This window comes from Phyllobates terribilis, unplaced genomic scaffold, assembly GCF_046119375.1.
Source record: "Phyllobates terribilis strain yellow unplaced genomic scaffold, ASM4611937v1 Scaffold_7__3_contigs__length_470593459, whole genome shotgun sequence".
Taxonomy (NCBI): Eukaryota; Metazoa; Chordata; class Amphibia; order Anura; family Dendrobatidae; genus Phyllobates; species Phyllobates terribilis.
The window spans coordinates 127,107,001-127,131,223 of record NW_027362767.1 but is presented as its reverse complement, the minus strand read 5'-3'; the positions used below and the strand labels follow the sequence as shown (position 1 = coordinate 127,131,223).

At 42.5% G+C, this 24,223-nt stretch overlaps 1 protein-coding gene across 1 annotated transcript; it reads right to left on the bottom strand.

Moving 5' to 3' along the window:
• Positions 1-221: 221 nt before the first annotated feature.
• On the bottom strand, positions 222-22,173 carry RHOV (ras homolog family member V). The gene is made up of 3 exons (XM_073639119.1): positions 21,738-22,173; positions 7,038-7,096; positions 222-5,336 (listed from the first exon to the last, which is right to left on the bottom strand). Exons 1-3 carry the CDS (start codon positions 21,961-21,963, stop codon positions 4,896-4,898), a joined length of 726 nt encoding a protein of 241 aa, XP_073495220.1. The 5' UTR covers positions 21,964-22,173; the 3' UTR covers positions 222-4,895.
• Between the last annotated feature and the right edge of the window lie 2,050 nt (positions 22,174-24,223).

Here is a 24,223-nt window from a genome sequence, read left to right as displayed (position 1 = left end):
TCGCACCAGGACTGTTATTTACTAAGAAGATCCGCGGATGGCGTCAGGTAAGAGACGGTTTTCAGGGCTTTTGTCCAGTGGTCATAGATTACCGACGGGCCCAATGGACTGGGTCTTGTGACTCAATTCGTACCAACTCTACTCCTGGACATGCTCGAAAACTTGACAAGTATACAGATATTCTATCCATTTAGGAGGTAAGACATTGGCCGGAAAAAGTGTATAGAAAACAATCTTTTTATTTACATTTTTACAATGGATCTTCTTGGTGCAGCCTCTGCTCCGTACAATTACATTTGTACAAATATATACATAGGAAGGACTTCAGGAAAACAGTTTTTACTTTTCAGGACCCACATTAATATTGACATAACAAGGTGTGCTATTTGCCTTTCGAATCTTACCTAGCACCGAATGCCCGAGAATGTCGTAGAGCGAGATCGGTCAGTTTGACTTTTGAGAAAGTGGTCACACTTTTGGCTACGTTTTTGAGTTTTGGTTGGAAATAGGGGGACCGAGGATTACTGGGTAATGGTAGCCCTCCGTGATGGGTACTTGTACTCTGAAGATATTACTGTAGTGTATGCTACTTGCCTTCAGCACTGATGTTCGTGCCAGAGATTCCAACTGGCCATCTAGTTTCTTTGCATTCTTACAATCTATGTCATTCTCATTTCACTTTCTAAAATCCCCTCTTTCCTCTTGCTGTATTAAAAAAACAAAAACATCCTGAATACCTTCTGACAACTTTGCATATTCCATTCAATGACCCAATTCTACACCGTTGAGAAAAACTCTTTGACCCATCTTTGACTTTGCGCACACAGAGACTTTTTGCAGAGTTTTCAGAGCCTAAACGGAGTTTTTGAGGAGTTTTGCATTTTTTTTTTTTTTTTAGGAGGATTTGGAGAGTTTCCGCTCAGTTTCTGCTCTAAAAACCTCTAAAAAAGAAAAACCTCTGTGTGCACATAGCCAGTTAATTATGGCATTAGACAGGATTTGTCATTTGCACGAAGCCAGGTATCATAAGCGATCATTGATCGAGCTACAGCTTTACTAATGTACTGTATATATTCAGATATTAGAATTTAAAGGGGTTGTCCATCTTTGGGTTCACTTTTTTTCTTCTTAACTTAAATGCATGTATTTGGGGCTAACACTATTTTTTTTTTTAAAAAATGTTGAACCGTTTGTCTTTCACAGGCTCTTTATTTTTCTGCACCTTCTACTTTGATGTGGCCTGTGGTCGTAAATCAGCTGAGAAGAGCTCAGAAAAAGATGAGAGGGAAGAATTACAAAATATCTGTCAGGCCATCATAGCGGGCTGACTGGCAGATTCTCAGTTAACTCATTCTGCAATAGGTTTTATGCAAACGGTGCACATTTTTTTTAATGAAACCTAATTGCAAAAATGATTTTTAGACTAAAATTCATGCATTTAAGTAAAAAAAAAAAAAAAAAAAGTCCTGAAAAGTAGACAACTTCTAGAATAGCAACTGATTTTATTGTGGTTTTAAAATGCAAATGAAATTTAATTATGTCCCAAGTGACAGATAAAGATTGGAAGGGATTGATGATAATTTCAAGAAATGTCAAGTGCTTGATGGGTACTCGCAGATCCATTTCATTAGTAGAGTGTATTATAGGAAAGCCCGTTTTAGCAATTCACTTGACTGTGATACTAGAAGATGTCAAATAATGAATATTATGTTAGTCATGTCTGAGATAATATTATTATTAGACAAGCACACACTAATTGAATCTGAAAATACGTCTCCAGATAAGAAGTACTGATAATATATTCGAATAGCGGGTAGAACATAGATTTTCTAAGACATTTTGGTGTCAAACTTCCTATAGGATGCACGCAATATTAATGCCAAATCTATAGCAGAATAATTTCACAGTTGATCCTGGTTAATGAATTGCAACATTAAAGTGATATTCCCATGATAGAATCTTGCAACAGCGGGAATTCCAAGTACTGGTCCAGGTGCTTTTCCAGCTATAGGGAATCTGTCAGCAGTTTTTTTGTTATGAAGTCTGAGAACAGAATAATATAGGAGCTGAGATCCTGACTCCAATGATGTGTCACTTACTAGGCTGTGTGTTTCTCTTTCAATAAAATCAGTATTTTATCAGCAGATTATCACTACAGGACTAGGTGCCTTGAGCCTCCTAGTCCAGCTGCTCTGTGTAACCCCCCCACCACCACCACTGATTGAATTATTAAAAAGCTGCCAATCAGTGGTGGGGTGGGATTATACACAGCTCAGCATTCTGAGCTCTGCTAGGTCTGCCGGGAGTGTATCAAAATGACAGCATGCTGACCAGTAAGTGACACATCACTGGAATCAGGGTCTCCGACCCTACATCATTCACTCTAACGTTACAAAGCAAAAACTTGCTGACAGATTTGCTTTAAGCAATAGAAGCATACAAGGTCAGTTCTTTCTTGAAATGTTGAAATAGCCCCCCCCCCCCCCCCACGACAAGCCCCCATATATATTAATTGGTCAGCTGGTGTATGGGGAGACATCTATACACGTTAGATGGTTGGCTAATCCTGCTGAAACTGGCATTTTTTTTCTTCTAGATTTTCACCTGTGTATTGGGGCCTTTAAATTGTCTGGTATATCGATGGGAGGGAAGGCAATGGAGTCAGAGTAGCTGTTAGTAGCTGTCAAAAGCATCAGAACAATATCTATTTAAGTTGAGCAGTACAATGAAATCTCTTAAGCCCCCCTCATACATTAGACTAATGTCGACTGAACCCACCAGATTGACGGTTCGGCTGACAATCTAATGTGTTTGAGGGCCCTCTACCGATGATTGTCGCAGGGAGATAAGGATCCGGCATGTCCAATTTTAGACTGTGTTCTCGGTGAGATAAGCTGCCACTGGAAGAGTCTTGCAGTGGCTTTCTCGTAGAGAATGAGCACTGCTATTTATGGAAGAGTTGGGTGCGATAGCTACTGGGCGATCGATTGGCTGAGCCAGAATTTGGCCTTCAGCTATATAAAGTGTATGGGGGGCTCTAGAGCAGTCCTCATATATCGGTGGCTTTAGGGCAGTCCTAATGCATCGGTGGCTTTAGGGCAGTCCTAATGCATCGGTGGCTTTAGGGTAGTCCTAATGCATCGGTGGCTTTAGGGCAGTCCTAATGCATCGGTGGCTTTAGGGCAGTCCTAATGCATCGGTGGCTTTAGGGCAGTCCTAATGCATCGGTGGCTTTAGGGCAGTCCTAATGCATCGGTGGCTTTAGGTCAGTCCTAATGCATCGGTGGCTTTAGGGCAGTCCTAATGCATCGGTGGCTTTAGGGCAGTCCTAATGCATCGGTGGCTTTAGGGCAGTCCTAATGCATCGGTGGCTTTAGGGCAGTCCTAATGCATCGGTGGCTTTAGGGCAGTCCTAATGCATCGGTGGCTTGAGGGCAGTCCTAATGCATCGGTGGCTTGAGGGCAGTCCTAATGCATCGGTGGCTTGAGGGCAGTCCTAATGCATCGGTGGCTTGAGGGCAGTCCTAATGCATCGGTGGCTTGAGGGCAGTCCTAATGTATCGGTGGCTTGAGGGCAGTCCTAATGTATCGTGGCTTTAGGGAAGTCTCAATTCCCACCAAAACCACTGCTGTGTGTAATCACATTTCAGACATTTCAGTGACCATTTGGAAGGAACTGGGATTCATAATGTCTAATGGGTTGTCAAGTTTGGAGAAAAGTTTTTCCTCTTTTTAAGGTCGTCCTTGATTGTAAGCAGACATCATTGGTAGGTTTCTGCAAGTCCCATTCATTTCTCTAAAAATAATCACCAGGATTCTGATATAGGACATCGTTAAGGTCCTAGCATCTACACACCAACTAATAAGATTTTCTGAAATGTCCACCGGACCTTTCAGAAGCAAATATCATTAGAATACTCTTTAAAGAGTAACTGTCATTTTAATTTTTATTCCAAAAATGAACATATGAAATTAAGCAACTTCGTAATATATCTTACCAGAGAAAATGGCTTCATTCTCTGCCAGAATTGATCAGTCATTATCAAAATTCTCAATTCATAGCTGCACACAGTGTCTGCAAATTGAGATTTTGGTTTTAGCTTTAATCCGAAGTCATGTGACAAGGCTCGTTAGAGAGTCGATATTGACTTTTAGGATTGCTACTTCCTATAGGTGGCACTAGACTTCTAGTCCTCTTCCTCTCTGAAGAGACAATTTTCATATTTCCCAGAGGACCGTTGTGGCTTAAGTCTCCTCACCTTGGCATGTCAGTCTTGACATGTCACTCTTAGCAAGGAGAAATGTTACCCCTTGGATCCCAGTTCACAGGTAAACTCTGTATTCAGTGAAGACAGACTTTCCTATTACTGAGATAGGAGATGGCAGCCGCTACTGATTCAACTCTATGTAGATGGAAGGAGGGAGGAGCTAAACACAAAGCTCCGCCCTCCTCCTCTCCCTCCTCTCTACATAGAATCTCATCAGTAGAAACTGTCATCTCCTATCTCAGGTTTTCTGATGAGATATATTACAAAGTTGCTTATTTTCATGTGTTATATTGATTTATGAAATAAAAATTAAAATGACTGTTACTCTTTAATATTTTGTGTTCATATTCACAGTGCATTAAAACTTCATCACATTATAAATGTCAAAATGGTGCAACATTAGGAACCTGTGCATTTATCACAACAGCCATGTCTAATGTATGAGCACATTCTCATAGAAAATATAGGTCTCTTGTTGCGCGTAAAGATTTTGATGCCTTTTAAAATATGTCCAACAGTGAATCCAGTGAACCACTTGCAAAATCTTCTTACTCCTACCATGTACTCTCCACTTTGTGTTGAGACCCAAATTGGGATTGCACATCATCTCTTATGTATGTAATGAGTTCAAACAAAGCAGAAATATTTCTTCCACCGGCATTTGGAAAGTCTTTTGAACCCCTTTGAGCTCAGTTTCTTTTCTAACCTTGCCTTGTGCTTGATGGCACTGAGAATGGCCGTGTCGAAAACGTCTTTGAGGTTTTTTTGCGTCAACGCAGAGCACTCAATGTATGTCTGAGCTCTTATTTTCTGAGCCACTGCCTGTGCTTGGGATCCACTGACAGGTCCAACGTGATATCTATTTAAGTTGATCAGTACATTGACATCATCTCTTAGGTCAGTCTGAGTTCCCACCAAAACCACTGGAGTGTGTGGGCTGTGGGTGCGGATTTCGGGAATCCATTTTTCGGTAACATTTTGGAAGGAGCTGGGGTTCACAACGCTAAAGCACACCAAAAAGACATCAGTTTCTGGATAACATATGGATCGGAGGTGGTCAAAGTCTTCCTGTCAAGAAGAAAAAAAAAATAAAGTCATTATCTCCCATGATTAGAAAGTCAACTAAGGTTAAAAAGCCTACACCCTTCAGAGATAGGCTATTGATAACAATACTGCTTACTCGGTTAATAGAATACAACTCTATAGCAACTGGAAACACTGGTTCTCAGTTTATTGAAAGTACTTTTAAGCCCCCCATATACCTTAGAAGACTTGTGACCAAGTGATGGTTCGATTATCCGTTCGGCCGGCAGCAACCTCCCACCTCGGCTGTATATCTCATGCACAGGAGCACTCGCTCTGCCAAGCTCTCCTGTGTTCTCTATGTGAAAGCCGATATCCATGGTAGCAGATAATCTCTTAAGGCCCCCATGCACATTAGACAAATGTCAGTTGAACCCACCGATATCGAGGGGTTTGGCCGATTGTACAACTTGTATGGGGGCGCTGGCTGACTGATGATCAGGAGACATGTTTATCGGACATGTCTGATTTAAGACTGGCAATCGCATTGTTCTCCTGAAGATAAGACATTGGTCAACATGTCAATCGGTGGCTTTCTCATACAGAACACAGGAGCAGTAGACTGAAGTAGTACTACTGTGTATGGGAACGTTGGCTGAGATGGCTGTTGGCCGATGATCGGCTGAAGCATCGTTCGGTCAACAGCCATCTAATGTATATGCCCAGCTTAAGAGAATAGAATCTGCGCCCCCAAATTAGACATGGAGGATCCTTCACTCCCCAAGGAATCATCTGTCTGGGGTCCCCATACACATTAGACTGTTACCTGAACCCGTCAATATTGGGCGAGTTCGGCAAATGTTAGACTAGGTATGGGGGACTTTGCTTACTTTTGACTTGAGTATTGAGGACAAACCATTTCAAGTTTTTTAAAGGGTTGCATGAGATCTAAAAATATCAGGTTTGCTGATGGCAATTAACCCCCTCTGCCCCCACAAAAAATGACTTGCTTGTTCAAACTAGTAGCTCTAGCGCTACTATTTGGGTGGTCCCCACCAGTATGTGTTTTCCCCTGCAATGATAACATATCGGGCATGGATGTGACTGCTGCAGCCAATTACTGTTCTGTGACGCTCAAGATCTCCTGCATAACTCAAGACTATTGAGTCCATTGATTGTCTACCTCGGTCACATGCAGATACGGCATGTCCTCCATGAAGGACAAGTAAATAAACACTACTGGGACCACCAGAGCTTCAGGGGTTTGAACAGGGGAGCATTTTATTTTCATTTTATCATCTTTCAACCAATGGTTTAGATTCTTGAAGACCCTCTAAGAACAACATAGCCTGAGTAAGCTAGCGCAGCTCAGTTTAGTTCCCACACATTCCCACCCACGCCACTGAAACACAAGAGAAAAAAATAAAATCTTGCAGGTGCCTTGCAATTTGGATGTCCTGTGTACATTTAAAATTAAGGTAATTTTCTGCAATGATTTCATGTTTCAGCTGTAACTTAAACAAGTAATTACGAATGTGTAGAAGGTTTTATCAGAATACTATCCTTGCACTAATTGCTTTTAATTTTTCAAAATAAGCACCTAAAAATGCTATATAAAATGTTCAAGAATTGTAACATTAAACCTTAAAATAATACAAAAATACAAAATTAAATAAGAAAAGTAAATGCATTAAAAATATTTTCACTTGGTAAGGGACACAGTTCAAATAACGTTTATGTACATACCTGTCCAGCGGTATCACAAAGCTGGATTCTTACTGGTGCCCCATCCACCTGCACTTGAACTGAAAAAAAAAAAAAAAGTTAAAACAAAGTTTCTTTGCAAGAAAACATCGAAATCCCACACTTTATTAAACCATTCATTTTTCACAATTCAATGATTTCAATGGAAAAGCACAAAAAAATTATATATATTTATATATAACTCTGTAAAATAACTCTGGGTATTAAACCTCTTCTTACAGTCTAAAAGGTGTTATGCTTAGTGAATTTTTTTTTTTTTTAAAAATTCATCACTAGGTCAAAAGTGGCCAGTTTTTTACACTTCTCTTTTTTCCACCGCTGCACTGAGTATTCTGTTTTTTGTTTTATAGAAATCCACCATCTGGCTTTAGAGATGAGCCTTCCTTCTATAGTAATACTTTTTATCGTCTTTCCAAAGGGACGCCGCTCACTGGATCCTCGGGGGCGTGACTTAAAGCTCCTCTGCATTATTGCCCTGTTAGCCAAACCCCTTGTAAAGACCATACAAATTAGCTCTGAAGTTTTAGAGCAGAAACTGAGAGGAAACTCTCCAGATCCTCATCAAAATCTCAAAACCTTGAAGTTTACGCTCAGTTTCTGCTCCGAAAGCTCTGCAAAAAGACTGTGTGCACATAGCCCAAAAGGTCATGTCGAGTAAGAATGTTTATTTATTATCCTAATTTTATGTAAAAACATTACGCCTGGAGTTGTACTACTGAAACAATGTTGTCATAAAGGCTTTATATGAAGCGGGAAAATTATGAAGAAAAAATAAATAAATAAATATATATATATATATATATATATATATATATATATATATATATAATATATAATATATATATATATTTATATTTTATACACACACACACACATACACTGCTCAAAAAAATAAAGGGAACACTCATATAACACATCCTAGATCTGAATGAATGAAATATTCTCGTTGAATGTGCTGACAACAAAATCACACAAAAATCATCAAAATAAGGCTCGGTATTGTGTGTGGCCTCTGTGGCGCCCCTGAGGGTTTAGTCGCCACAGGGGTACTGCACCTCAGATAGAGGTGTGGTATCTCCTCTTCCAGGTAAGGATAGAGCATCACCCAGGACCCCACTTCACACTCAACACTACACCACTCCTGTCCTGCAGGGGGCCTAAATGCACCATGGTGCTGCCCCATTCCGGGATAGAGGAGATGGGGGGGAACCAAAGATAGGGGGAACCTAGTAGTGCGTGAGGGTGGAGGAAACACTTACAGGAAGCACGTATAGAATCATATATAATAGGTGGCCATCTTTAGTTCAAGGTCTTTTGATTGTGGTCTTCTGTCAGGGTCCAGCAAGAGTCTGTAGCTGGCTGAAGATTCACGGTCCTCGTTCTCAGGCCTCGAGACGAGGAGTGGGTCAGAGTTAACCAGGGTTTCTGCCCGGTCAGGGTCCCGTTCTAAGAAGGCCTTGGAGGGGAGCAGAGGAGATAGGCTCCACAGGCAAAAGGATCCCAGGGGGATACGGACGGAGCGGAGTCGCCACCTGTATTCTTCACTCTGGCCAAGCCAGAGGGATTCCTGCTGTAAGAGGGGTGACCGGCCCCCGATATCTGACTGTGTACTTCACGTCACTGTTGGAAAAGCCCGGCGGCTTAGTGGATCCCAGGTGGAACACAAGCGGGAGGAGAAGGAGAGGAACACACCAACGGGGTCTTGTCAGGTGCTCCTGATCTACCTGGGAAGTGCTGAACACCCTTCCTGGTGGCCGCAGTATGCCGTGTGAAGCAGAGGGAAGCTTTGCGGCTAAAGATCATCTAAAGTGAGTAAAACCCTGGATGACTTCATTTACCGCCTCCGTTTGGTTATTCCCGCGTGGCACTGCACCCATCATCCCTCCACACAGATCATCTAACCCTGCCCTGAGGCCTACTCTGCCTGTGGGGAGTAGTACCAACCGAGCTGCCAGAACATCAGCCTCAGAGGACTGTGGCAGCGCTTGTGGCCCTCACCAGAAAACACAGGTGGCGTAGTCGAACAACCACTCATCAAAAAGCCCATTTTTCATGTGACAGCCCTGGGCACGGACCGGTTCATGGCCATGACGACATCCCACACCGCCACCCTACATTGGCCCGGCTCCGGGTACCCCACCGCTCAGGGAGGGCGTCACACCTCCATGTGCCTGTATGACCTCCTTCCAACGCCTGGGCATGCTCCTTATGAGGTTGCGGATGGTCTCCTGTGGGATCTCCTCCCAGACCTGGACTAAAGCATCCGCCAACTCCTGGACAGTCTGTGGTACAACGTGACGTTGGTGGATAGAGCGAGACATAATGTCCCAGATGTGCTCAATCGGATTCTGGTCTGGGGAATGGACGGGCCAGTCTATAGCTTTAATGCCTTTGTAACGGGTCTGGGAGGCGGAACCTCTGAGCTACTATACAAGGGGGCGGTCCTTGTAAGGGAGCGGGTGGCGACCAGGGAAGACGGGCAGGCAGTCACAGCAGGTGATCGGGACAGTCTCTGAGTGAACGGGCTGGAGGTCATGGCAAGTGACCGGGGCACTCTCTGGATGAACGGGCAGGAGGTCACGGCAAGTGACCGGGGCAGTCTCTGGATGAACGGGCAGGAGGTCACGGCAAGTGACCGGGGCAGTCTCTGGGTAAAGGGTAGGTACGACCTGTGATGGCTGAGCCTCCAGGTAGGCTAGCAGGCAGATGGTTGATGTGTGCTCCCAGGTGAGCAAGCGAGAGTCTCTGGAATGGCAGGTGGTCACAGCACGTGACGGCGGAGCCTCCAGGTAGGCTAGCAGGCAGGTAACAGGTGTGCGCTCCCAGGTGAGCGGGCAGGAGTCTCTGGAATGGCAGGTGGTCACAGCACGTGACGGCGGAGCCTCCAGGTAGGCTAGCAGGCAGCTAACAGGTGTGCGCTCCCAGGTGAGCGGGCAGGAGTCTCTGGAATGGCACGTGGTCACAGCACGTGACGGCGGAGCCTCCAGGTAGGCTAGCAGGCAGGTAGCAGATGTGCGCTCCCAGGTGAGCGGGCAAGCTGGTCCATAGACAGACTGACAGGAGTTGGAGGGCAGACCGTCGGACCTCAGGCTAGCAGGCAGGTAAGCAGAATATCAGGCAGGAATCAGACAGCAAACTGGCAGGAATCTGGCAGGTAACTGGCAACGGGACCTGAGGGCTGAAGCAGAGTAGTGAACAGTGCAACAACATTGCTCGGGCACCTCCATTTTGGAGGAGGTGCCTTATATATGGTGAAGTCCTCCGGCCATTGGCCGGGGACTCCTTAGGACGGCGCGCGCGGCCCCTTTAAGAGGGTGGGAGCGCGCGCGCGCCCTAAGCACTGTGGCCGGGAAGGAGCGCGCGCTGCCAGCAGAGCGGGAGGAGGACGCCGGGCTCGGAGCAGTGGGGTGAGGGGAACAGCGTCCCTGCCTAGCAGAGGGCAGGGACGCCGGCGCTACAGCCTTCATCTTTCAGGAACTGCTGACATACTCCAGCCACATGAGGTCTGGCATTGTCCTGCATTAGGAGGAACCCAGGGCCAACCGCACCAGCATATGGTCTCACAAGGGGTCTGAGGATCTCATCTCGGTACCTAATGGAAGTCAGGCTACCTCTGGCGAGCACAAGGAGGGCTGTGTGGTCCTCCAAAGAAATGCCACCCCACACCATTACTGACCCACTGCAAAACCGGTCATGCTGAAGGATGTTGCAGGCAGCCGCTCTCCACGGCGTCTCCAGACTCTGTCACGTCTGTCACATGTGCTCAGTATGAACCTGCTTTCATCTGTCAAGAGCACAGGGTGCCAGTGGCGACTTTGCCTATCCTGTTGTTCTGTGGCAAATGCCAAGCGTCCTGCATGGTGTTGGGCTGTGAGCACAACCCCCATCTGTGGACATCAGACCCTCATACCACCCTCATGGAGTTGGTTTCTAACCGTTTGTGCAGACACATGAACATTTGTGGCCTGCTGGAGGTAATTTTGCAGGGCTCTGGCAGTGCTCCTCCTGTTCCTCCTTGCACAAAGGTGGAGGTAGCGGTCCTGCTGCTGGGTTGTTGCCCTCCTACGGCCCCCTCCACGTCTCCTGGTGTACTGGCCTGTTTCCTGGTAGCGCCTCCAGCCTCTGGACACTATGCTGACAGACACAGCAAACCTTCTTGCCACAGCTCGCATTGATGTGCCATCCAGGATGAGCTGCACTACCTGAGCAACTTCTGTGGGTTGTAGAGTCCGTCTCATGCTACCACGAGTGTGAAAGCACAACCAACATTCAAAAGTGACCAAAACATCAGCCAGAAAGCATTGGTAATGAGATGTGGTCTGTGGTCCCCGCCTGTAGAACCACTCCTTCATTGAGGATGTCTTGATAATTACCAATAATTTCCATCTATTGTCTATTCCATTTGCACAACAGCATGTGAAATTGATTGTCAATCAGTGTTGCTTCCTAAGTGGACAGTTTGATTTCACAGAAGTTTGATTTACTTGGAGTTATATTCTGTTGCTTAAGTGTTCCCTTTATTTTTTTGAGCAGTGTATATTAGTGATGAGCTGATTGTTTAAATTTTGAATTTGCCCGTTTGCGCAGTTTTAAATGGGAAATTCAGTTCTCAGCAAACTTATTCTCCATGAATTGAATGTTCCTTATTGTGCTCTGGGGTTTCTCAAGACCCCAGAGCATAAAAAATTGTAAGAAACAGAAAAACCTAATGCTCACATCAATGTTCACCTCTCCAATCGCACAACTGCACGCCATTCAGTTCTCCGGGCCGCTTCAATGAGCCGTTGCACGCTTCATCTACTTGTTCTTCACTATAGACCTGAGACTTCCGTCCGTGGTCAGGCATAGGAGGATCACGGTATCATGATTTTGTTACCTTACGACACACAGTGACCCCCAGAAATCACGGTCTATAGAGAAGAACAGTCAGATGAGGCACTGAACGACAGAAAAAAAGAAGCCCAGAGGACTAGACAGCAGATAGCGGGGTGACCGGTGAGGTATTCAATCACTTTTTTTTACCATTTTCCAGCCCAAAAAAAGGGCGGCCAGGCATTCTTTTTCTTTTTTTGTTCATTGCAAATAAAATTGCAAATTGTGGAACCGCAAATTTGGGGAAATTCGACTTGAACTCGATTCTCTCATCTCTAATGTATATATTTTGGGTGCATGTGGGCATCTTCAGAATTTGTGAGTGCTTTAACTATCTGCTATTGAACGTGTGGAATCGAAATGATATAGAGATACAACACTTTGCGTTAGTCACGATCTCATAAAACCAGTTCGTATGCACACAACTATGGGAACCAGTTCAATTGTTAAATAGAAAATGGTGGCTTATGTGGCTTATGTTTGGCCAGTTTTACTTTACAGCTTAAACATAAGGTATGTTTGGGAGGAGGGGCGCCATGAAAAAAAAACAGTTAAAGTGTTTGAAGCAAGGAATACAGGTTTGGGTGGCACGTCAGCTCCTTGTGACCTTAGGCTGCTGACATTGTCTTGCATCTCAGGTATTAAAACTTGTTTGCAAATAATGGGTGACTTAAGTTCACTGGACCTTGAGTAGACCCCAAAATAAGGCACTCTTCAAAAACATTATCAAAAGGATTTGGCAACTGTATAGTTTTTTACGCAAGATGGATAAATCATTTTATGCAAATTTTTCACGGATCATGATCATGTGAATTAAAGTCTGTCCAGCTTCAGAGCAGACAAGCAGCAGTTTGTTTCTTAGGAGTTCCATACACAAGCTGCCAGCCAAATGATGGTTTGGCCAATTGTTCTCGCCCAACTCTTCCATATACAGGAGCACTTGTTCTGCAGAGTTCTCCTGTGTTACCTATAACAGAGTCTGGTGGTGACTCCTTTGGTGGCTTATGTCCTAGAGAACAAAAGAATTGGCCGTTCGAAATCGGATTTGCTGGATTCTTATCTTCCCTATATTATCTACCACACGAGAATCCGGAGGCCGCATTCACATTAGGCTGTTAGCCAAGCCTAACTATTTCTGCCTTTTTGGCCAACCTTAGTTTAATATGTACAGTATAAGGGCATTTCAACACAGTCTTGTGAGACATGAGACCTTATTGCCAAATATTTCCAGTGCAATAACAACAAAAAACTGGTATAGTATTTGTAGATCTTTCCCAGTCCTGGTAGCACTTAACCAGTTTGCAAATTTGTGTGCAGTACCAGTGGTGTACGTTTTCTTTTCCATGGCAGACATACGCACACACTTGACAACTTGGCACCGGGACCGGGACCTCCCTGACAACAAAACTACCAGAAAATCTTCTGGGCCCCTCTAAACTTGCCTCAACCTTCCCAGAGTGAGGCAGGAAATAAGGTGTGGGGAGTCGATGAATGGGTGTGGAAGAGGCGCTGCTTTGGAAAAGGGCAATTAAAAAAAAAAACAAAAAAACATAATACTCAGAGGAGCAGCGGGAATAAAAGAAGAGCAATACTGGACACTTTTGACCTAGTGACACACTCTTTTTAACTGGAACTGAAGATCCACAGGTTAACAAAAGGAGACAGAAAAAGCCGTCTAGTTTTCTCATTTGGGGGAGTATTTGGAGAGTTTCTAATTCAAAAACTACTGTGTACAAAATCTAAGAATATGTGCACAAAGTCTTTTTGGAGAAGAAACTGAGAAGATATGGGCACAAGGAGGTTTTGGAGACGAAACTGAGAGGACACTCCTTAAATCCTCCTTCAAATCTCAAACCTGCACAGAAACTTGGAGGGCAAGTAGGTTACTTGTTGCCAAAAACTGCCATGTCGGCAAATGTAGCTGGTAAAGCAGCTGGTTGAGACTGGGGCATATGTTTGATGCAACATTCCAGATGGTCCTACTGAATGTAATGCAAAAATACAGTCTGATCCAAAGCCCCCCATACACTTTAGACTGCTGTCTGCTGAATGATGGTTCTGCTGATCGTTCTGCCGACAGCTATCTTGACCGACTCTCCCATACACAGGAGCACTTGTTTTGTGTGTCCTTCTGTGCTCCCTATGGAAGAGCCACCACCAGACATCTCTGCGGCTTATCTCTTAGAGCAGGGTTCCCCAACTCCAGTCCTCAAGGCCCACCAACAGGTCATGTTTTCAGGATTTCCTTAGTATTACACAGGTGATAATTGCATCACCTGCACAGGCAATAATTCCATCACCTGTGCAATACTAAGGAAATCCTGAAAACATGACCTGTTGGTGGGCCTTGAGGACTGGAGTTGGGGAACCCTGTCTTAGAGAACAAAAGGACCGGCAGACCAAAATTGGACATGCCGGATCCTTCATCATCTGTTTGGACAAGTTGTGGGACCCCCTTACACATTAGACTGTCTGTCGAACCTGTCGATATCGGTGACGTTAGTCTGGCATTTAGCTACATAAATGCTATCAAACTCTTCATGAAAACCCTGAATAAAGACTTTGGTTATGAAGACTACAACTTCCTTTTATCCAGTTATTATGTGTACTGGTGTAAAGTGCAAAACAATATGGAGAGGTTATGTTTCCTATTACAAGCAACCGGTGGAAAGTTTAATAGGATGAAAGCAGACTAACCTAAGAAGAAAATGAAGGATTACTGCAGGCCTGGGAACACATGAACACTCAAGAAAAGCAGAGGCAACATAAGCATTGAATTCAGAGGTGAAACTGAATTAATGCCTCCCCGCTGTGAAGCACAGGAGACGAAAACAATGAAGACTTGGGAGAAACTCTGAGATGCAAATTGAAAATCTGAATAGATTCAATTACTTTCCATTAAATGCAAAGCAGGACTATGATAAAGCTGGTAGAGTGATTTAAAGAGAGTGATTTACCCAATAATTGTGGATGGTAGATGAGTTCTTTGTTTGCTAACATTGTTATTTTGGCTGGACACCTCTTATCTCAACAAGCTAGGAGGGTCTAAAGACTCCAATATAACTGTCTTGGCCCTTTACACCCCTTGCTCGCGCCTTGACAAGTGGAGTCCACATCTGATCCTCATAAAAAAATCGCCCTACAATACTTTCCGTGCGTCTCCCGGGAAGACGGAGGTTCTGTAGGTGACCACTGTCACTTTACTGATTTATTAAAGGTTTCAGTATTTATTATTAGGGGTAGAGTGTACTATTACTAATCCTACTCATTGGTTAATGTGTGTTGGCTGACCTTAATTGTTCGGCCTTGTCTTTTATAGTCTTTGTCTCTATGTTTTGCATCCTTGGTCTGTTTGGGCACTAGTAATATATGTTAGATTTTAAACATTTATTAAAAGTTATATTTTATATTTCATTTATTCTCAACTTATGCTAGTTCTTTTAAAACGTGAATAAAAGAGAGGGTGTGGGACATTTTCCCCATCTTATAGTCTCTGCTGTCTCATCCATAAACAGGAGTGCTCTTTCTGCTGAGTGCTCCTGTGTTCTCTATAAGAGAGTCGCTATGGTGGTGGACTATCTCTTTGAGAACAAAATGATCGGCATTCCGAAATTGGACATGCTGGATTCTTCTCGTCTCTGGCAATCATCTGTTTGGGGGCCTCAATACACATGATTGGCCCCATCGGACTGATGGCCGCACCCATCAATGATGTTATTCTAATGTGTATGGGGTCTTAAGGGAGGCTACTTCCACAGCATGTCTCACCTAGGTATTGAATCGCCAAGTTGCCCCAGCCACCCATCTAATTATACACTTGCTCCTCCATTGGTGTCTACTTGGATAAGCCTCTATACATGTCTGGCCACCTAGACACAATCCCATTCTTATCTCCTTACCTTAGATAAGGACATTGGCATCCAAGGTCAATACAATGTCCCTCTTCAAATGGTTTCTTGATTTTATCAGCATATTTTCTAAATGACACCTCTTCAGGCTTCTTCCACCAGGACCATGTGGACTCTGATCCACAGCACACAGATGTTCTCCTTGTTGGCTGCCAAGGCCTACACCTCTGTGCTATTTCACACAGGTCTTATAAGTACTCAATGAACACTCACTCACCAATGTGCTAACCATGGATGCACCTCTCTATACTCACTTACAAATAATAAAGTAGATAAATTAGGTATATTCAATATATATATACCATTTTCTTTGTTACATTGCCTCATATGAGAAAAAAATGACGCATAACATAACACATGTACTACATGTGTTTAGAGTGTCCAAATTCTATAATTCATTTGGTACATGCCAGGCACAGCCATTTATGGCATAACTTGGTGATCCACAATTCTAGAAATACTTGACAATTGCCTGGGTAATAGGAATAGGGAGTGCAGAGGTAATAGTCTCACTTACACCCCAGTATCTGAGGGGCCCAAAGGCCCCAATTCCATATATAAGATGACACTAGTTTGAAAAATGGCACATGATTTCTTTGGGGCCCCTGTTACAGATTTTGCATTGGGGCGCATGAGTTTCACGTCAAGGTTCCAGTTATTGCTGGTTAGTGAGAGCTGTTGCAAGACATAAATGTTGCTTCCAACTGGCAGATGATCCAGTAGATATTTACATGAATACATTGAGCAAGAATTTTTCAAAGCTATTAATCATTAGACCTAATATCCACCATGCACTTTAAAGAAAAATTGGCCAAACCTGAGGATTTTGATGGGAACGGTCAACTATCTAACGTGTGTGTTGGCCTCCTGACTCTTCCCCAGTAGATGTTGGGGAGAGAAGGATCAGCCATGTTGAATCATAATGCTCAATGTTTTTAATTTCTCCAGAGCTGTGGACAGAGGTGTCTTGAAACTCTTGGGTCGGCTTTACATGTCCAATTGTTGAGCCGGCAGCAGATATTCGGACTGAAGTTCAGGTCAGGAGACCTGATGCTGGTACAGAAATAGCAGTCTGTACATGGACCATGAAGCTCATAAGTTAGAAGCTAGTTTTACTCTGCTCATTACTTCTTTCTCCGCATTGAAAACACTTGAAAAAGTGGCCAAAGGGCTATATCTATGGGAGAGTCAGGAGAGGTAGCTGTCTCCTTTCTAAGGTGTATGAGCACCTAACAGAAGTAGCTCTGCTTGTATTACATGTACATTGTTTGTAGTAAAAAAAAAAACTTCTTCTGTCGTCTTGTTTGGTTGTCTGGGTGCCAACGACAGTTAAGGTGTATCTACACTGCTTGATTATCAGGAACGAGTGTTCTTAGGATTATTTGTTTCCTGATAATCGTAGTGTAAATAGGCTGCCAATCACCGGAAGAATGGGTAAAATGCTGACTTGTTGGGTGAAATAATTTTTAAGCCCACTTAAAAATCATCACTCTCAGCAGCACAGTGTGCTGACGAGAACAATATCTTCTGGATAGAATGATCTATTAGAAATTGGATGCCTGTCTTCTATGTAGTCGATCGGTGGTCATTTTCTTTGGAAAGCAAGCACAGGACATCTGTTGGATGTTGATGAATGGTGCTCCACGCTTAAGATATTGTGTCCTAAAACTAAAGCACCCACTCTCATAAACATTAGACAAATATTGTACGAACCCTTTGATATCAATTAGTTAAGCCAACAAGTCTAATGTGTATGAGGGTCCTGGAAAATTATGTTAGGGGAGATAAGGATCTTGCATGCCTGATTTCAAAATGACTATCCTTTTGTTCTCCTTGAAAAAGACGTCACCAGAAAAGTCTGACCCTAGCTTTCTCATAAAACACAGGACACTTAGCAGAATATGTATGACTCAGGTGAGATAGCTGCTGGTTGACCAATCGACCGAAGCATTGTTCAACCAACAACTATCTAAAGAGTATAGAGGGCTTAGGCTATGTTCACATAACACTTTACCCTACGGTCAGCGGCTCTGTTGGAACTTACGTCTGAACCTCCACAAAACAGAATTCGGGCATATGCATTATTGTGTCCATTGACTATAATGATGTAGGCATACTCACAGTGTGCTCTGTCGTACATCATTTTTGGCCATATATGCCTATTGGAGGAGGTCACCAACATGCAATAGGCTACGTCTTGCTGTCAGCCCCCACTGGTCATAGGTGTCATGACCTGAACTCAGCAGTCTCATATATGCAAGGTCAAATCTGACCCATGACGCTCTATTTATTACTACTTGGAGGATGCTTGTGTGCATAAGGTCTAAAATAAACCCATGTAATTGCACTCATCTACACCAAATTCTTGAAGCCTGACAAAACGATTATTCTGCCGCTTCAGTCTACAGACATGCATTTAGTAATAGACTACATTGACTCGTCTCTGCACGATCAGATTATCATTAGGACACTGAATAGAGTTGGAAAAATTCTTATTTTCCAATTAGAGAGTCCATGACAATGGGGATCGAGCCATGACGCTTTCTTCCCGTCATATGTCTCCCATAGGTAGTGAACGGCTATTAGACAGTACACGGGCGTGTTCTCTGACCGGAGTGTCTTCTGTCACCTAAGAAGCTTGTTAACTCCTGGGAAAATCAAACCATGCCTTTAGCAGATAGGTGAGGAACCCGTTTAACTGGAAATGCTCCTGTCAACCGATACTAACAACTCCACAGCCTGCGATGCTCGCTTTGTTTTTAGTAATCACTGCGTAGTATGTTTTATATATATATAAATGTCATATAGGTTAAAGAACATTTCCTCCAAAAAAAAAATAACCTTTAAAAGTCATCATGGTCTAGGTTGCAGCCGATATGCACTATTTGCAGTGGTTTTCCAAAACTGCAATTTTTGAAAAGTTAGCCAAAATGATGCACTTTTACAGCAATTTTTTAAAAATTGGCAAAAATAAGACTTAAAAACAAAATAGGCATGGGAATTTTTTTTTCATGGGCAAAAAAGTTATTCATAAATTATTAACCCATCACATGCTATGGTGATTGCTTATATTATTATGGTTTTTTTTTTGCTCATTTGTATGGCTGTGTTAGCATATTCCCCACAGTTGTATAGTGCACGCAATCATTAACATTCACATAATGATGTTAATTAAGACCAATAAAGGGCACAGCAATAAAACTTTGCCTAAACCTGAAATGACTGGCTATCACCTGAGAACAATAGCTTATCAATTTACTGCTAATATGTTTTGCGCACAATGACGTATAGCTGAACATTCACTGCGGTGCTATTTATGATGCCATAAAGAAAGTAGTAGTGAACGCTAGATTCTCTGTATTTTTCTCATATACTATCTGTTCCAATTGGGCTTTGGTACCATTGTAAAGCCCTATCATGGACATTAGACTAATGCCAGCCAAACCCGTCAATATCAGTGGGTTCGCCCAACAGTTTAAAGTGTGTCGGACAACTGATTGTTGGGGAAGTTATGTCTCCATCATGTCCGATTTCGGATAGCTGATCCCTTTGGTCTCTCTGAGAAAAGCCATTGCCAAACATTTCTGGCGGCGATTCTCTCGGCGAACTCATTGGCCGAATGAGCTCTCCTGTGTATGGGAGCGTCGTCGGACATGATTGCCAGCCGAACGATTGGTTGAACCATCACACAACCGAACGACAGCCATCTATTTGTTGTGGGCTTAACTGGGGAGGGCCAACATGGTTTCTTTACATATCTTGTGCCAAAGTAGTAAACTGAAGGCCCCTCATATACAATAGACTAATGTCAGCTGAGCGCGCCGAAATCTACGGGTTGGGCCGACTGTTTCATGTTTGACTGATGCTGATTGGGCATGTCTGATTTCAGACTGCCAATCGCATTGTTTTCCCAGAGAAAAGCCACCGGCCGACACATCACTCTGTGTCTTTCTCATAGAGAACACAGGAGCACTCAGCCGAATGTGTATGGGAGAGACGGCTGAGATGGCATCATTCGGCCATATCGATGGCCATCCAATGTGTAAGATCACCCTCTCCTTCACCGAATACTGGTGGTATCCCTCAAAATCAGCGATCCTGATCAGCAATGGGTTTGCTCCTCTTCCTAAGGTTGTCACTTTGAAGGCCCTCTAAACCGGGTCATCGATAAGTTCCCACTATGTTGAGTGATCAGAGTGATTCGATGACACCATGTGAATATTTATGACGAAGTATGAATGTTATTTCTATAAAAGTATTATAATTATCAATTGGGCATTAGGATCCAGCAGAACACAGATCCTAAAGGTGTCCATACACGTTAGACATAACCAGATAGACCGTTCATCCTTTACCCCATGTCTCTGAACATATATGACTAGCTTGAAAGACCGTAATGGCCATTATGGTCTAAAAAGTGTATGGCTGGTGTTGGCCGGATGTAAACCATGAATAGAGCAGGTACAGCACAGCTTCATTAGTGGTCGTTGTTGGGTACTGCAACCTGGTTCCCATTCATCCAAATCGAATCTAAGCTCCACCCATCTGATATTGATGAACTATACAATGGATAGTGAATGACCCCTTTAAACCAGGCCAAGTAAAGAGGGGAACACCACTTGCTTTAAGTTGTATTTGCAAAAAATAAATAAATACAGCATTCAATGCTTAGAGGCTAATTCCCATTTTCATAAATATGGTCTTGTCAGAGCAATTTAGCAATTTACTTTTTCTTAAAATTTGCAGCTGTTCTTGAGATATTAACAGTTTTCTTTTGTTTACAGTTTGTTTCCTGGGAGACCGACCACTGCTGCTAGACAGCAGAACATGTGCAGAGCTTACAAGTTCTTTTCTATTGAGCACTGTTTTGAAGCTGACCAGGATTGCTGAAGTGCGCCGTTACCTCCTAATCCAGGCCAACCTCAGAGCAGTGCTCACATGCAAAACATCGGTGGTCGGTCTCCTAGGCAACAAGCTGTAAACAAAAGTAAAGTGGCAATATCTCAAAAATGACGGACAATTTTAATAAACAGTAACTTGCAAAAGTGCTGGATTTTACAATCACCATCCAACAATACCCATCTATAGAGAAATAACCCTTTAAGTGAAGGATGGGTGTACATTCACAAGTTTTTTTCTTGCAGAATGTATCAAGTGAATGTTTTTTTTTTTTTTAAATTCTAAAATCCCATTCACACTTTGCAGATTTTAGAAGGTGATTTGGATTTTACTTATTTATTTTTATCCATAATAATTCAATGGAAAAATTCACATAGGAAATACAGTGTATATGCAATTAAAAAAAAGGTGGAATGACAAAGGAGACGACCATACAATAGACTTTATAAAAGAAAAAAAAGTAAATTACAAGAAGACGGTAAAAAAAAAAATAGACAAAAAAAAATAAAAAAATGTCTGTCAGATTTTACCCCCAGATATCTGTAGTAGGAGAACTAAAGGTACCCTAGTGAGAAACCTACAGGATGAGAGCGATTTCTCAGCAGGAGACTAACTAAAGCCAGAGGAGAACACAATGAGGATGATCCTGGGGGCAGGAAGAAATTTGGGCAAGTTTGTTCAAAAGTATCAATCATGTAAACAAGAAAGTTCCTTGACTCTCCGCATGGTATCCTAATCCGACTCCCACATATTGTCACTTTTATCCTAAAGAGGACATAACACTTTAGTGGGGGAAGTAAAACTGTGTCAATTCATTGCCCCCTTATGTCCCAGTTAACCCCATCAGTGTCAAGGTAACAATTAATAGCAATGAATGAATTTCAATGCACCGCAAGAGCAACCATCAACCCAAGAAGCAACCCAACAATGACTCTCAGTAGCATATTGGACCCCAGTGACACAAGTTGACCTAAACACTTCAAAAAATATGTTGGTTTCTTACCAGAATATGTGTCCAGGGCCGTTGGCTGGTATTCCGTTGGGTAGCCGTTTATAGTGTAGCTGACCACCAGACTGGTCTTGCCCACCGCTCCGTCGCCAACGAGGACACACTTTATCCCGAGTTCTTGGCTGTTGGGTCTGGATGAGTTTCTGCTCCTAGAAGAACCTGATAGCTGTGGACTCAGCCGGTCCAACTCCGAACAGTCCAGCATCACTCGAGGTGGCATGATAAGGACAGTCCAGGGCTCTACTGTAAAAGCCTACCAGATAAATCCACTTTCTTAGTTTTCATCGGTTACTTGGTGCCAGCAGCTCCTCAAATGCCCTTACCGTGAGTGAATGTTACCATTATTATAGTGCGAGCGCATCCCACTCCAAGCTTTTCACTCTGTCATACTAAACAGGTGTGACTATGTCATGGCCTGCTCTCCAACTGGTTTTTAGGCTTCGAGCCAGCCGTATTTATACCCTCCCTCCCAGGATGGTAATTGGAGCCTACTAACTTCCTTATAGAAAAGACTCTCACAATGATGAAAGCACATGTAGTGCTACAGATAGGAGGAAGTGTTGAACTCAAGCGTTTAAGGTAATCTATACAGGAAAAACAAAATACTGTAAAAGTTGCACAAGTCAATCCTTTATTTTTCTTTGCTTTTTTATTTATTTTAAATTTTATTTAATTTTTTATTGCTCTATTATTTTAAAAATATAAAGGTGAAAAATTTTTTGGTATAAAGTGATAAAATAGTGCTGAATTTTTTTCCTGGATTGCAAAAAAAAAAAAAAAAAAAAACAAAATAAAAAAAATTGTCATGTCAGACCACGGGTGATGTATGCTACAAAAAGTGCAACGCTGCAGTCACTATTCTATATTGATTTTGGCTCACCATGTACATGGACACCTTTCTTTAGTGCATATGTTGCATAGGATAGTGTGTTTGTTTGCCGACCTGAGTCATAATCCTTGTTTTTTTTTTCTCTTAAATACATGTATTTTGGTTAAAAATCATTTTTGTAATTTGGTTTCATTAAACGTTTTGCACTATTTGCCTTCTATAGCCGCTGGCTGCAGAATGAGTTAACTGAGGATTGGTTAGTGAGCTTGCTCTGATGTTTAACTCCTTTTAGCTGATTTAAAATAAAATAAAAAAATAGCCAGTAAAAGTCAAGGGGTCCAAAATGATTAATAGAACTAAATTGCAAAAAAATATTTAGCCCCCAAATACATGTATTTATGTAAAAAAGGGGAAAAAATATTCCATAGCTCAAAACCTTATAGACAGTGTGTGTCAGTGACCTCCTAGATCACCCACTAAACAAACAGACTCTAGACCCCCATATGAATACAGACTCGCACAGACACTCGAAAAAATACAGACTTCAATACAGACCCCAGACCAAACAGTTTTATTAACTCCAAACAACACTCTCTTAGAGGTTTTCCATTTTGGAAAACTTATCTACTTCTTCACGTCAACAGCGCTATATCCTATGAGTGAGCTCAGAATCACTGCCTGAATTAACAGCATGAGCTGCTCAGAGCTACTGAGCTCAATGATCGGCTGCAGCGCTGTTAATGTAACATCAGAACTGCAGACGATAACAGACGTGGAGACTGAGTACTAAACCTGGGAAGGGTAAGTAAAGCACAGGCTGGGATCCAGGCAGCGTCGGACTGTGGTGCCAAGGGCATTTTTTTTAAGTATGCTATCTTAGACAGTAGCAAAAATTTCACAGCAATATCATTAAAGTAGCAAAAATCCACTCGATCCTTACGAGTTAGGTTTGTATTGTTTTGTGCTGACTCCTAGAGGCCAATATGAAAATTGCACAATTTTCAGGTTTATAGATATTCATGGGTCATGATTCTGTTCCAAATAAACTTTTTACAACTTTTTATTTAAGCAAAAATTACTATGATATAAAGCAAAAACTTCAATGTGCCCGTAGGTAATGCAAATCTTTTTGTAAATTCACAATTATTGACCATTTATACAATATGATTCCAGTTTCAATTATGGATTTTATGGCTAATATCATAAAGGAAATCATCTTTTTCTTTAGGAAAATGTAGGCAGGAGTCAAGAGCTCAATCATTGTTTGGAATCTATAGGTGTGGGAATCCGGAAGTCTCATTTCCAACCATTTATATCCCACCTGAGATTATAGATCAATCTAGATTCAGGGCCTGCTGTAGCAAGATCCCCAAATTCATAAAAGAATAACTATCTTTTTAATTATTTAATAAATTGATGGTACACATGAAAATAAACAACTTTGTAATATATCTTATCAGAAAAATCTGCTTTGTTTTTCTCCTCGACTGATCACTCATTATCGATTTATGGGTAAAATTTGTAGAATCTGTACTCAGTGAAGACAGGTTTTCCTAAAACTGTGATGGATGACCGTTGGTGCTTTCAAAGTTTTATGGAGAGTGGATAGGGAGACAGACATTTACTGCTAGTTCTCCTGAAATGACAGTAA